The 15,703-nt window shown below is 32.6% G+C and overlaps 1 protein-coding gene across 1 annotated transcript in view; it reads right to left on the bottom strand.

Annotated features, from left to right (window-relative positions):
* Positions 1-159: 159 nt before the first annotated feature.
* The window catches only part of LOC123666056, a 98,234-nt gene continuing 82,690 nt past the window's right edge, over positions 160-15,703 (bottom strand). The window contains exons 4-11 of the mRNA XM_045600266.1: positions 9,433-9,530; positions 8,200-8,410; positions 7,743-7,894; positions 7,316-7,506; positions 6,726-6,836; positions 4,304-4,482; positions 3,867-3,990; positions 160-3,418 (exon numbers count right to left, since the gene is read on the bottom strand). Coding sequence (XP_045456222.1) covers positions 2,208-3,418; positions 3,867-3,990; positions 4,304-4,482; positions 6,726-6,836; positions 7,316-7,506; positions 7,743-7,894; positions 8,200-8,410; positions 9,433-9,530 — 2,277 coding nt within the window. The 3' untranslated portion in view covers positions 160-2,207. The remainder of the gene's footprint in view (positions 3,419-3,866; positions 3,991-4,303; positions 4,483-6,725; positions 6,837-7,315; positions 7,507-7,742; positions 7,895-8,199; positions 8,411-9,432; positions 9,531-15,703) is intronic.

The following is a 15,703-nucleotide window of genomic DNA, read 5'->3' as shown; positions in this document are numbered from 1 at the left end:
TTGAAATCAACAAAGTACTTTTAAAGAGTAAGATGTAAATTTTACTTCATTACACTGATTTTTTATAGTAAATTTATCAAATAATAAATTAAATAGGATTACTTATGAGTTTTAAATTTGATATTTCACTTACGTCTGAAGGTAAAATAAAACAAGATATAGCTGCACTGTTTATTTGAAATACATCATAGGGACAACTAGATGAAAAAATCTATATTATACCAGACTATGAAAAACAAATGATATGGTAACAGTATGAATATATCAATGTATGAAATATGTTTTTTACGAGGAATTTCATCATAGACATTATAAATAAGTACAGTAAGAGTTAAAATTGTCTAAAATATGCAGTATCATTCATTACGATAGTTAATGGAATGTTCAAAGAGCTTTATTTTCAACATCGCGTATTACACAATACGTTTTTAAATAGACAAATTAATAATAGAGATATATTTAAACAGTTTAGTCGTATTATAAAAATAAAGCCCTAATGTACAGTGTGCCACGCATAATTATTATTCTTGAATATATTTAATAGCGTTAGCTTTATGAATTTAGGCGAGGCACGAAGCACCCATATTGTATCTCGGTCCAATACTTTCAATCATATGTAGCATTTATAAGAACACAGACCGTATAACTCACATTTATGTCACATTTAAATCTAGTTAAGGACAATATACGTATAATAAAATTATCTTGTAAATTGAACACCACAATAATATGACAACAATAACAATATGTGAATTACAACAACATAAAAGGTTAAAAAACATTACACTATCTATTAAAAGTTTTAAATATACAATATGAGTTTGCTATTATATAAAAAAATTATTTATATATTAAATGCATCATTAATGCATTAATACACGAAATTATTAATTCAATTTAATACATAGTCTTTTTATAGCATATATGCGTATTTTTCTGGTCATGCTTTAATTTATTGATTTTAAAAATTTAATAATTACTTATCATACCTAACAATTTAATTAAATAAAAGCAGCATCTTACAGTTATTTAAATCTTTTTTTTAGCTACTTTTTTGTTTTATTTTGCATGGTTGGCTGTCCAAAAATATCTTACAAACATTATTAATCCTCTCATTTTTTTAATATTGATAATTTATTGTTAAAGTCTAATTCAGAAATATTATAATTTTAATGATTATACACAAATATTGGTGATAGGTTGGCACTATTTTTCGAGATTATAATAATTTGTGCCACATTTTTCTGTTAATTGTAATAATGTTATTTATATCAAATGACAGACACAAGTTTTTTTTTTTAAGTTAACCACACAACAGTCTGTTTAGCGTGTATAATGAATATGAATGGTAAAAATCAACGTTGAGATATTGTTTTTCTGACTTCTAAATCAATAAAAAGTGTCTTTTGATTGATTTTTTCTTTATAATATAATAATCAGGGAAATTAGGACTAAGAAAACATTAAGAATAATGTAATCTATAAAATTTTGATATAAAAAACATATCTGCAAAGCTGTAAAAGCTTATAGCTTTGTATAAAATTTCTAAACTATTTATTTTCGAAGAATATTGGGATATTTTTATGTTTGGTTTTAATTTTTAATTTGTCTAATAAAGTATTGTCAATTTTTTAAACGATGGGCTTTAATTATTTCAATTTATTAGAAAAATTAAAATCATTTTAAAATATTTGCGCTCTACGTAACTACAAATTGTTCTTATTCTAGCAGAATTGTAAATTTTCTAAGCAACAACAGTAGGTAAATAAATCTAATATAATATGCAATAAATTAATATTGCAACAAATAAATATTATATTTATAACTAAATTCAAGTTTTAAAGGCATTTTATTTTTCTAATTAAACTATTAATTTATGTTTGTAAGAAACTATTAAATAATATTTGTCTCTTAATATAGTGTGACGAATTAGTTTTAGGTTATAATTTTCCTAATCCAAGATTAATTTGCAGGTTCATACGCCCACACATTATATAATTTATGAAAATTTTATTGAATAAATATAAGGAGAACATTCAACACCGATCCACATACGAGATTCATTAGTCGAGAAGAGAATATCAAACAATTAGCAAAAACTTTAGACAATTTCTCATAAGAATACAGCTTTGAGCGATGTCAATGTTTTTATAAAAATCCAGCGTAAATATATACAACACCATTGATGTGAAGGTGTAATACAAAAATCACATCGGAGTCGACAGCTGGTGTTTCGATCGGTCGATACCAACATCTACGGTGACCACTTTCCCATCAACAGGAGTACTGTCCGTGTCATTGTCTGGCATAATCACACACACAAACGACTTGCCGCTCGTGACGTCTTTTGGATATATCGTCATCGGGATGAACCTGTCGCTTGTACCGTCCACGTACGACGCTAGACGCGAATATACTTCAGGAAAATGCTTCTTCAGAATCACGCCCTTACTTTCCAATTCATTTATTATATTTTTAAAGCATATTTCTCTGAACTTGTGGGCCGTTGCCGCGTTTTTCTCGCCCGCGTTCGTCAACTTCGACGTCAGGATGAGGGTCTCTCTGTCCTCGGGCGTTCCTTTACTGTCTCTCCTGTTTCGTTTCCGGTTCTGTTCCTGTATCGCTGCGGATACCGTTTTGCTAAGACGTAATTTGGCGCATCTCGACACCATCTGTCTTTCCCATTTAACCGCACCTTTTGTTGGCACTTCGCTTATTATGCACACTGCGACGTACAATATGACCCTCGTCTCAGGGTTGTACGCCTTGCAAAGTTTAACTACTTCGGTATATAGTTCCGCTCCCATTTCGTTGGGTTGAAGCGACGTCCACTTCACGAATTCCGGCTCGCTCAAGTATTGGTAGCCGTGAGTCGTGAACTTCTCCGCCGCTTCTGGACTCGTGAAAAATACCTTCACGACTCCCCTACCTTGCGCTAAGTATCCTTTATGAGCTATTGTACTTATTTGGTGCAAGGAATCTGCGTCTTCCTTCGCTGCCGCAATGATCTGCCTGCACAGCGTACTGGCTCTCGAATGTAGACAAACTTTCCTGTGCTTTTCCCAGTGAGCTCGCCTGCATTCCTTGGAGCAGTACATCGTTGTGCAGTTGTGACACGTTTTGTAATGTCTTTTGGCATCTACGAGGGGTGAGCGGGATGAACATTTCGGGTATTTGCATTTGACGAAAGCTTCATCCGTACTGTTTTCGGTTTGCAAGGAAGCGAGGGACGTTTTGGAATCGTGATGGGTGAGATGGTGGTCGGGCCGAAGAGCTCCAGCGTCGAGGCTCGTGCGCCGATCTAGAGAAGCACTCGGGTGGGCGAAGGGTTCACTCCTCCTGCGGGAATGTTCGCCCTGGGCCGACCTCGAACGTCTGGACTCCTGCATTGTCGCCGGAACATCAACTGTATCCTTCCCTGCAAGTTCGTCAAATTGATTATAGTGTAATTATAATGATGATAATCTAATTATTTGAGACTCAGGACCATTTTTGCAAATAAAAAAAATTTCGAAATCAAGTCAAGATGCTACACGACAATACAGCATGCTTCCGGGACTGTACATGTTCTAATCTATTACACAGGAACATGCAAAACTCACAGTGATAGTCGAAGTTGTTTAGAATAAAATGTTAAATTCACAAAATAGGGGTCCGAAGAGGTGAAAGAAATTATTTAATAGATTTGGACTAAGGACGATATAGGGAAAACGTTGGAAAAATACCTTCCTGTTTCAAATCTGCTTCAAGATTCCTTAAAGCCGACTGTTCATAAGCGCAAGAGATACAGAGGACAAAGAAATGCGTGTTAAGGTAAGACGATTATAAAAAGATTGGAACGGTTTTGACTTACATATCGTTCCTACCTGGTCGGTCGTGGTCGGGGCTGGGGTCGGTGAAGGAGCTGTACCCACTGGGTGTACTGATGAAGCGGGAGGCAGGGGACACGCTGCTGTGGCCACTACTTGCTAATTGCTCATAACGCGGACTCTAGAAGTGAACGATGGAGTAAACCTTATTTATATTAGAAGAATTAACTAGAAATAGTACCAAAGATTTTAGATTTTTCAGACTTTAGGTTTGTAATGTTTTGCTAAAAGAGTGTTTTCTCAAGTCAAGTGTGAGAGAATATTTTTTTTTGTGTAGACAATGTTTTTTATGTAAAGGTTTCGAGTCAAGTGTGAGAGAATTTTTTTTTGTAGACAATGTTTTATTTGTAAAGGTTTTCTAGTCAAAGTTGTTCTTTTAACGTTTGTCAATGGGGTGTGGTGTAATATATTATGTGGATTTCTTATATGTATACCTTGCCACCTAACAGATAGTAAGGACTCGCTGATTTCCTCGGACTTGGTTGAGGAGTCGGTATCCTAGTTGGTTGAGAAGGAAGGCCAAGAAGTGAGTCCAAAACGTCTTCAAGGGTCGTGGATCCCGGGGAAGGTCTGGATATACCCAGATTTAAGGAACGCTGAGAATCTTGCCAGTCTGAAATTATTAAACGAATGAATTATGGCAAATTAGTTTTTAACGCTAAAGCTTGATAACATTTTTTTTAATATTTACTTAATTTTCAATTTATTGTCTTTGTTTAGTTTAATATCGATTTTTTTTAAAAAACTTTAAATTTATTATTTATAGTTAGGGTACATTAACAAAAAAAATATGAAATTTTTTATTTAATGGCAACACTAAAAATTAAAATAATTTTTCAACATAATTTTAGTAAGCGTATTTAAAAAGATTGAAACGGGTGCATTAAAACAAGACAAAGTGATTATTTTAAGTTCAAATAATAATTATTTACTTACCATGATGTCTGCTACTTTTTTCCATTTTTTACGAACACCTTTTTTTTGTTCAAATAATTAAATATCTACGATGTTATTAAATTATTCCTAATTCTTACTATATTCTATTAAAAAAATCACGAGCATTTTATTTACGACACAAAAATAAAAATAAAACAAAATAAAATAAAATAAAATAAAACTGAATATATTTAATAATCATTATAAGTAAAATTTAACTTAAAGGGTACATACAATGATTAAAAATGTAATGAAGACATACAAAAGGTTTATAACGGTCACAAATGTTTGGTCTCGCAAAAATGTACCGAGATTCTTCAAGTTTAATATATAATTTATGTCTACATATTAATTTACATTTTTAGGTACTATATAGTTGATGATAGTGTAGAGAGCTAATGAAATTAAATGATAAGTTGATAATTAATTTTGACATTAAAAATACCGCAAACATTTTTCATTAATTTTTACAGATATTTTTCTAGTACAAGTAAACCAAGTCACAGAACACAGACTATTAAAATAGGTTCTCAAAGTTTAAAAAAATTACATAGAATTTCGTAAATTAGACTATTATCGTTGATTAAATTATAATCGGGGCGTATTTTCGTAGTTTCTCTTTCGGCGGTGCGAATTTTGTACGCGATACGTTAATTTCTAACCTAATCAGAACCTGTATAATTTACTCAGGGACTATCAGTCCCAAACATAAATTACGAGGTGATTTAAGTAGAAGGAACTTAAATTTTTGAGACTTCAGTCTGTGTCACTTCTCACCACCACATAATATCATGGTTCTGATAACTGTCGCCTTGTGCTTTTTAATTATATATATTTTGCTATATTCAGGCATTTTACTGTTATATTATTTGATGTTTTGTGACTAATGACTAAAATATGACGGTGAAAATTTAAATAAGATAAAAGTAGGTAACAGAAAATTAGCACCTAATATATAATATGCAATATGGTATTTACAAAACTACTTATTATTTACTAGCATTAAAACTAATTAATATAGATTTGCATTAACAAAATAAACACACAAACAAAATAATTTACTCTGTACATTTTATGATAAAATAATTAAAAAAAAAACTGTTTTCATGTCGGATTTTACTTGGATTACAATTATGGCAATAAATTCTTTAAAAAATAATATCTATAGACTATTTTTTTTTTCAATACAGATTATGCAAGCATTGTGTTTTAAAAGTTACAATGATGTGCAGTATTTTATAGCTGAGTTAAAATCCATAAACTAAAATAATAAATTGAAATGCATAAATTTTAATTATAAAATTATTATAAACTTGGCGGGTTTGAAATATATTGTCATCATAGAATAGTCATATAATTTTATAATGTGTCATATTTCAATAAATAGCTACCGCCAGTTTTATATTAAATATTATACGTAGTAACAAACTACAATAAGCGACTACAAGCAAGTGCTCTTTGCAGTAATGCATAAATCTGCGCTTGACAAATTACAAATGTGTCGAAGTGCATCGATACTAGATAATATACGTATATAATGGTCCTGAGTCTTAAATACAGACTGTAAAGCTCAATTACACATAATTTTACAAAATGAAATCCTACAGTTTAAACAAACTTTATGATTCCATTACACAGATAACTAAAAAAAAAAAACATAGAACAGCACAGAAATTAACGCACAGAGTATTAACATAACATAACGTTAAGGACACTGCAGGTTTAGATTTCACAGGCTAAATGCAAAAATTCCGTTCGGAAGAAGTATAGAGTTCAGGTACTATAACACTTTTCAACAAAGCACGGTCTGGGCTGGTTTTTTCCAGCTGTGTGTTATACATTGCCATTTTAGAGGGAATGTCGTTTTGATGATTAATCGAAACCTGCAATGTACACCGTAGCGTAGTCACGCTCGCTCACCAGGCGCCGCACGGTGGTCGAGGCGGAGGGAGGACGGCGGCCGCGGGTGAGGAGGGGGCAGCGAGTCCGACACCACCAGAGGCGTTTGTGGTGAATCTAGTGGTTTTGTACCTAGAACATTTTCAGTTTTTCTTTCAAAAATTGTGATTGTAAAAAAAACCAACTTCAATTAGATCGATACAACATGAAAGATAACTCAAAAAGTACTTTTCAGATCTCGGTCAAATTTAAACGGACACATGACAAGCACCAACTTTGGATTTAAAGAGACTTATCAAAATCGATCCACCCAGTGAAAAGTTATGAGGTAACACACATAAACAAATGCAGTGAGATTAAAAACCTCCTTCTTTTTTGAAGTCATTTAAAAATATAATTAAGAATATTATGTAAATATTTGAAATACAAAATGATTTTAGCATACGAATACAAATCTGTATTTTTTATATAAGTGATTCTATCAGAAGGAAAGAGGTTCCCATTAATATGACACTAATAGTTCTATTTATTCATAAACCGAATAGGTCGAACAGTATTGATCAATATTTATTTTAGGCTTAATTTTTAAAGTTTACTGTGATCCAACTAACCAACAAACGAGCTTTCCACCCAATATAACTTCTGACTGGACCTCGGCGAAGGTTGCCTGTCTATGTCACCGTTGGCCGGCTCCAAGCCCGACACGTAGTGTACTATCGCTGATGTGACCTCTTTGATCGAAGATTGGATTTCTTCTGAAGCCTTTGCTGATGCTGTCTGCTGAAGAAGAGATGAAGCTAGCCTGGAAGAGATTAACATATTAGAAGTAAAAATTTTTTTGGGTTAATTTGAAAAAAGTAGTTAACATTGTTACTTTTTTTTTATTACTTAAAGTAATTCATATGGAAGATTTCTGTTTTATCGAAATTCAGATTTTTGTCAAGTCTTAATACAAGAGGTAAAATTTAGCCGATTACTTTTACTTTTAAAAAATGTTACTAATTTTTATGGTGTTTCAAGCGACTTCTGATACTCTACCTTTCATGGGGTGTCCGCGGAGTAGAGTTTAGTCGTTCTTGACTTCTCCAGCCAAGGTAAGGCTGTCGAGCACTGAAGGAAGACCTAGTAGACGGAGAGCACAAAGGACTCGTGCCTCGAATGCTGCTACGTGTCGAAGAACAGGGCGAAGTCTGGAAGAAATATATTATTCGTTTTATGAACTGAGCTTGGAAGAGATTCCTATCTTTCAAGAAACTCTTAATAATTAGAACTCTTTCTAAGAACTTTCCTAATAATAATATTAGAAATATTTAATCGGGTCTTAGGAATGCATAAATTAAAGTTTTATGTTAATAAAAATCATTACTATTTTTTTTTTTTTTGTAAAAGAAGGTAGTTGAAGATATTATTAAATAAAGTTAAAATGTGTTTTTATTATTTTGCGTACTTATTGATTTAATTTCTACAAGAAAAAAAATTGGTTAAAAAAACTAACCTGATTCGAGTTAAGCCGGCTAGTCGACCACCTTCCGAAGCTGGTGGTGTGTGGAGACAGTTGGGGTGGGGGCGGTTGTGCATTCGCACCGAGACTGCCAAGCGACGTTGTCTTCGAGTTGAGTCCACTCCAACGGGTCGCCGACGCCGAGGCGTCAGATAGCCTCTTGCGGAGGAGAAAGCCCTCTCGAGGGGCTGGAGCATTTTTGTACCTGTAAGATAAAAAAGGCTTATAATTAGGGAGAATGCTGATAATTAGGAATGTGTGTCAGTGACTAAAGTGACAGACTCAGTGACCTAAATCATAGTCTTTATGACATTTCTTAAGAACTAAAAAGTGGTCAATTGTATTTTAAAACTTTTTTTAAGAATCACCCAAAATTCTACAAATCTTCCGAATTTTGTCACTAAATAGAGGTCTAGCATTAGGTCTAGTATAAGGAAATCTGTGACTAATGCATTACAGGGAACTATAATGAATCGCAGATTTAAAAAAAAAAAAAACTTTATTAGTCTGAAAATGAACAGCGAGTAAAACACAGAAAAGACTTTTATGTGCCGCATTCGCATAAAATATAAAACTAGAATTACGTAAATGAAAGGTCATGCAATATCCCGAGAGCGCATTTTATCTTTACATCAGCTCTCAATATTATTAAGTCAAGTGTGTCGATGTTGATATAAAAACATTTTCCGCATTTTGTTTGTTAATTTTCCACCTTTTTAAAATGTAAATGTAAGTAATGAAGATCTAAAATATATAACGATTTTATATCTTCTAAAATATAACTTCATTATTATGCTCTTTTATATCTACATACCTAAGCATGAAAGTTACTTTAGCAAAGATAGAACATGTGTTACATAATGCCTATCCTCGTGAGACACAATGTGTGTTTCGTTAATTTTAATAAACCGTATGCAATGATCATCATAATAAGCGTGCGAAACTACAAACTAGACTAAATTGAGTATTAAGAATGTTTAATGTAGTTCTGGGAAGTTTCTATGAAAGCAAAAGTTCTAAACATATTTCCAGCCACAAAGAAACCGTATTTACATATACTGTTTTTTGTTCTTAAATATGGGAAGTTTGTCAGATAATTAGGGCGCTACATTAGTAGTACTTTATAAATCAGACTGATAATGTCGAAGATTAGTATTGTTAAGCGCACTGTCATCTTTTCCAATTTATTACTTTATTAGTACCATATAGAAATAATTTGTAACATACCATTCCGGTACATTGAGTTTCTGCAGTGACCTCTGGACTCGCAGTTCGTGCTCCGAGAGCACACGGTCGGAATTCTTTTGCAACTCGTTTTCTGGAGGCTAAAACAAATTAAACATTTTAATTTATACGTATGTTACAAAACTGATTATATACAAGAATTAAAAACTACTTACGATAAAACATACTGATAAATTAATTGAGTAATCTATTTAACACAGGCAGAAATAAATTATTACAGACACGTTTCTAATTATTATATTAAGATAAGGACACAACATTAAGAAATAATTAGTGATACAATTGTAACAATATTGGGTATATAACGATATTAAAATACAGAAACTATTTGTTTACTGTGGCGACAAATTTACCGAATCTTCATAAATACTAGGTACTAAACGATAAAATAGTCGATAAAGAGAAGGGTCATAATTTGCTAAATTTGAGTTTGGAAGCTCGATTTTTTCGCAATTTAGATTTTCCATTGAAGACGAATCGCAATTTTGTCCTTTGATTTTCAAAGACTGGCGTAACTTGTTAAAGGCAAATTTAGTGTAAGCAATTTCTTCATCATCATCTGATATATCCGACACACTATTGTTTAGGCAATGCGAGTGACTGATCAGATTTTCGTTATCCAAGGATTCTTTACTTTTTAAAATGCTATCGCCTAAATCACACATGTTCACAATTTCGTTCCAGGAAATAAAACAATCTGTATTCGTTGTTATTTTATTTGTTTCTTCAAAATCATTGTCGTTACTGTCCATTAAGTCCGAGACTCCATATATAGTTTCATACCATGACTCAAATTCGTCTGAATCTAAATAAATTAAACTATCATATATTATTTTGTGGTTTTCGTTCTTTAAAGTCGATGTAATAGGACCTGTAGCGGTTTCGAACATTCTGTCGTTTTCAAAATCATTATAATCTGGTACTTCGATAACATCCATATCTTTTGTTTGCGGTACCACAATAGAATTGTTTCCATTTGAATCCTGAATTGGCGGCGGAGGAACACTTGCAGTTAAACGCTTAAAGAAATCTCTTACTCGTTCATCATTGTTCTTAAAAGGTTGATTTATTATTTTTTCGTTATCTTCATTAAATGATGTAATTCTTTTTGTGACTTCATTGATCATGGAATTGTTATCAGATCTTACACTACACGTGATTGAATTGCAAGAACGTCTTCTTTTTGAATCTAGATTTCGAATACGTATTTTGGTTTTCCATTCTTGATGTTTGTTTTTAAAACCATTAACGGTCATCGCAATTTCATCTTCTGATTCGCTTCTAGGAATGTCGGGAAACTTAGCGTAGTAAACGTCTCTAGAGAGAGGTTTAGCGTATATATGCTCGGGTTTGAGGTCTTCAAACGGTTCCAATTCTTGCGTAATCCAAATAGAATCCAGAGAATGCCAGAATCTATTTCTTTGAAGGATTTCCTCCGTTGTCAAAAGAACAATAGACACCATACCAACTGTGAATGTTAACCGATCACAATTTAAAATGTTACTGAGCTACAAATTACACTACTTAGGAGTAATTAGGAAAAGTAAATATTTAGTTTATTATTACGTGATTCATTAAAGTCGAGTATTTCAATAAGTTAATAACATCTGACTAATTGATTTGTTTATCAAAACCAAAGTATCTGCTGTTTTATTACTAACTAGCTGTACCCCGCGGTTTCACACGCATTAATTTGAGGAAAAAAGCCTATATAGCTTTTCTCGGTAGATGGACTAATCACATTTGCTTCTGTTACTTGATCATTATATTGCTGTGATGTTATTTTAAAACTGCGATATCCCCTAAGATATTCATTGAAATCGAATGATGTAAAGGACAATTTCGTTTTAAATTAAATATTTGTGATGATTAAGGTATTCATTTGGATAAGGATATCATGTATATTTTAGAACAAATTTGGTTAGCATAAAAAAGGTTATAGTGAACCAACTTTAAAAGATAGACATATCCTGTCGCAGACTTTTTTTAGAACTTTAAAAGGGGAACAATTCTGTCATACATGATATTTTGCGAAACTTTAACTGTTTACGCAGCGTACGCAGCGGAAGCTCTCAAAAGGAAAAAAAAAACAACAACCCGATTTTGATACATTCTTCATTGGTGCTCCGCTTCTATTGGTCTTAGTGTGATGGTTTATAGCCAATAGGCTTCCTAGATAAATGGGCTATCTAACACTGAAATAATTTTTAAAATCGGACCAGTAGTTCCTAAGATTAGCGCGTTCAAGTAAACAAACAAACTTTTCAGCTTTAAAATATTAGTATAGATACTTGAATATGAATTACGTCAGAAGCATTTTTGTTCTTCATATATTTATATTTATAACACGTTCTTTATATTACTTTATGTTTCACCGAATATTATAACTTATTCGGTACTTTTGCAACCCGATTATTTATTTATTTTTGAAATATTTGAAAAAAGTTAAGCTACTCATATTTATGCAAGTTCACATATGATCTTTAAATGGATATTTGGTGTTAGACTCACCCTGACGTCAGATGAGGCGAGAAGCGCACAAGGGCCGAGTAATCCTACGCTTTCCCAGCAAGTCATATTCACTAAAAAACTTTTCCACTATAGGTCCGTTCCTCGTGAGTTATTCCTTCATACTGATAGTATTATCATACATTGCACCAGTGACTTCATAGTGGATTACGTAAGTCTTACAATACAAAGAACAGATACCTAATTAATTTTGAGGAACAAATAAAGCATCTACACAAAGCGAAGCCACTGAGAGGATGTAAAGCAAGCTGCAATATCGAAGCGGAAAGCGCTTTCCAATCAAATCAGCATAACGTTGCTTATCGAACGTCAAAATCGAATTACAAGACTGAATCGGAGCGCCCGCGGGACTTCGGTGCTAGTGGTCACTCTGCGGCTGGCTGTCGAGGTTGCTTGATCTGGCATGCGGGGCTCGGGTCAGTTCGCGAGACACCTATGAGGCGCTCCTCATCCTGAGGTGAGTGTGGTGACTGGTGGCTGCGGCGATGCCTACCGCCAGACTGAGGCACGTTTCGTGTCCTTGGGCTTTGCGCATGCGTTCACACACCCTTACTACCAATTTTTAGTATCTTTAACAATCCGAAGAAACGTCTCATTGCAATGATGGCACACGTCCTTTCAGTTGAGCTTTTTAGTCGAAAATACTACACCTCGAGAGTATTGCTCCTTTGTCTAGTGTCTTTTATTATTCGCGGTTTTCATTTTGCATCGAAAATGATGACAATAGCATCCATGAGCGTACTTTTAATAGTCATTACGAAGTTTCATAGTTTATAGTTAGTAATTTCTTTGAGGCATTTAAAGGTAAAATTATCAAAGTTGACATTTCAGAAGCAATATGTTTAAACCTGTATCGAGTTTGAGGGCGTGGCATTGCGTGATAAGCCCGACCTCGAATACCTTCCTTCCTTACCTTCGTGAAATGGGATATACGAGTAAAAGTTCTTATTGCTAATAACGCATGCATAACTCTTACGTTTAGGATTACTTTACTTAGATACTTTATGAATGCAGATCGTGCAGCAAATTATTATAGTGGATCGACGATATATTGAGAGTTGCAGTAATAAAATTATTTTACGATTACTTAATAATCTATGAAGATAATATTATGTACAAATATATCTAATGATACGTTTATATAAATATTGATAATAATCTGAACATGTGATAAACGGCTTAGGGTACACATAGATAAGTTTTTATCGCGATAACATTCATAATATGTAAAATACATTGTAGCATATGCATTATGCATTGGTACATGTATATTATTTATATCAATGTGTTAAGATAACAATATTTTTTTGTGATAAATGAATCGATATTTAGTAGTTGAAAGTAGTAAAAATATACTGTAAGAACTTAAATACAGCCTAAATACTAATTGCCCGGAACGATCGAGAATGTCTCCGAAGTTCAAAGAAAAACATTTTATTATTGCATGGAATTTTCCTGATTACTAAATCAACTTTTTTTATTCGTTCTCCCTAAAATTTCGTTTTCCGAACTATGACAATAACAACAAATGAGTAATGAATTAGCCAAATGGGATCTGTCTTCCACAAGTGTTTTTAAACGAAAAGATATAAAAAATAGTTTGTTTGTTTGTGTGCACAATTAAATGAAAAAATAATAAATATATCCCGAAAAGAAATTTTCATTACTTTTGGCTAAAGATCCGAACTAGAAATCTTCACCTATTTTTTTAGTAAATAATTTTTATTTTTTTATTTTCCTTATTATATTAAAAGATATATCGCGAATGTATCAGCTTAAAATTCCTGGCCAAAATATATTAGGTGAAGTTTCTAGTTCAGATCTACTACTGTCTTGTGAAAATGTAAATTTCTAAATTTATTTACTTATTCTTTACTAGCGACCCGCCCCGGCTTCGCATGGATGCAATGCTGATACTAAATATACTACAGAATGTCTTTATTTATAGTGTGAAGCTAGCTTATAGCATGATTATTAACATACTCGTAATAACAACAACATTCAAATATGCGTCGTTAGATTAAATGTTGTTACAGAATGCGTTGAAGAAATAAAGATTCACTGCTGGTTCCCCGTAGGTGATAGCGTGATAATATGTAGCCTATATGTTAACCCGACTTTTTAATAATATTCGTACCAAATTTGAAGTAAATCCATGCAGTACTTTTTGAGTTTATCCCGGACATACATACAGATAAACAGAAAAACAGACAAACACACAAAAAATCTAAAAACTATATTTTTAGTTTCGGTATCGATTGTAGATCACACCCCAAGTATTCTTTTTAAAAATATTCAATGTACAGTTTTGACTTTCCTACCATTTTACTATATATATAGATGTACACTGAAATACAGACACATATAAAGAAAGATACAATACAAGATATACAAAGGCTATTTTATCGCTACAGAGCGATTTCTTCCCGATAACCTTTTTATTTATTTGTAAACTTATGCTTTTAAAACCAATTCCTCACTACTGAAAATCAATACAATTAAGTTGAAGGCTATATGAACGTACTCTTAGCTTAATATTGCAATAGCAGCCCCAATTAAATAGTTCACGTGAATTATGCCGCTAATTATGTGTAGCAACGCCTTTTAGAAGACGAAGGCAAATTGATATTAACACGTCGCGTAGCATGCGTTACATCACAGAATTGATTTTGATGACGTTTAAGGAAAAAAATACGATACTTGAGAACGTATTACGAGTATATAAAGTTATATGTAGAGAATATAATATCGATTTAGCTAAATATCATTAATCTTAGGGAGGTACTGACACAAAGGTTATATTTTGTCACTGACTTATTTGTGTCAGTATAAAATCCCCTTATTTATATTTTGTTAGTTTTTTTTTCAATTCGTACATATCAATTTCAACATAGACCCTCATTTGGTTTAACCTCAGCGATATTGTAATAGTTAAATTCTGACATTAGGTAGTATTCTTCTATTACCTACACACTCAAAATTAATTTTTAATAATTCAGAGAGGCGGATAGGGTAGAGTTAGAGTACATCTTCCGTAATAAAGCGCAAGCTACATACCAGCTGTAGCGTTCACAGTTGGCCACTGAAAAGGAGTAACGAACCGAATCTTGAAAGATAAGCGTAACGTTTCGTTTTATAATGCCAAGGCGGAGAACCTGCTAGTAGTGTTGTACGTAGACGATATGTAATAATACTGTTATTATTAAACTGTTATTATTGTACTGTTATTATTAAAGTAGCTTAACTAGTTTTAACAATCGTAATACGATGTTTATTCGCTTCGAAATAACCATTTAAATGCATTTAAAAAAAAAAAACTTTTCTCCAAGAGAATATGGCTGCGTAATTAGTATTTAAATAGTTATCGAAACTTTTTAAAACACGAATTTTATTGAAATGACCAGTAAGCAGAGATCACTCAACATCACTTGTTGTTCACGGCTGTTTATCTGATGCTGATTGATCACGATCGCTTTGTAATCCCAAAACCAAACAGGCTTTGGTTAAAGAAATAAATGGCTGGAGAAATAAAGAAGTGAAACAAGAGTATGAAATTGATTATTAATATTTGTAAACGTGATGCGAAGCGAAACCACAAAGGAAATCTAGTCCATAAATATTAGTAAAACTGTGACTTCGCAGAGATTATATAATTCTAGTGAACAATAGTTATATATTTCTTGACATCAATGAATGGAAAATTTTCCAATTAATTAAAAGACGA

Source organism: Melitaea cinxia, chromosome 2 (assembly GCF_905220565.1).
Source record: "Melitaea cinxia chromosome 2, ilMelCinx1.1, whole genome shotgun sequence".
Lineage (NCBI taxonomy): Eukaryota > Metazoa > Arthropoda > Insecta > Lepidoptera > Nymphalidae > Melitaea > Melitaea cinxia.
This window is presented reverse-complemented; position numbering and strand designations above follow the sequence as displayed.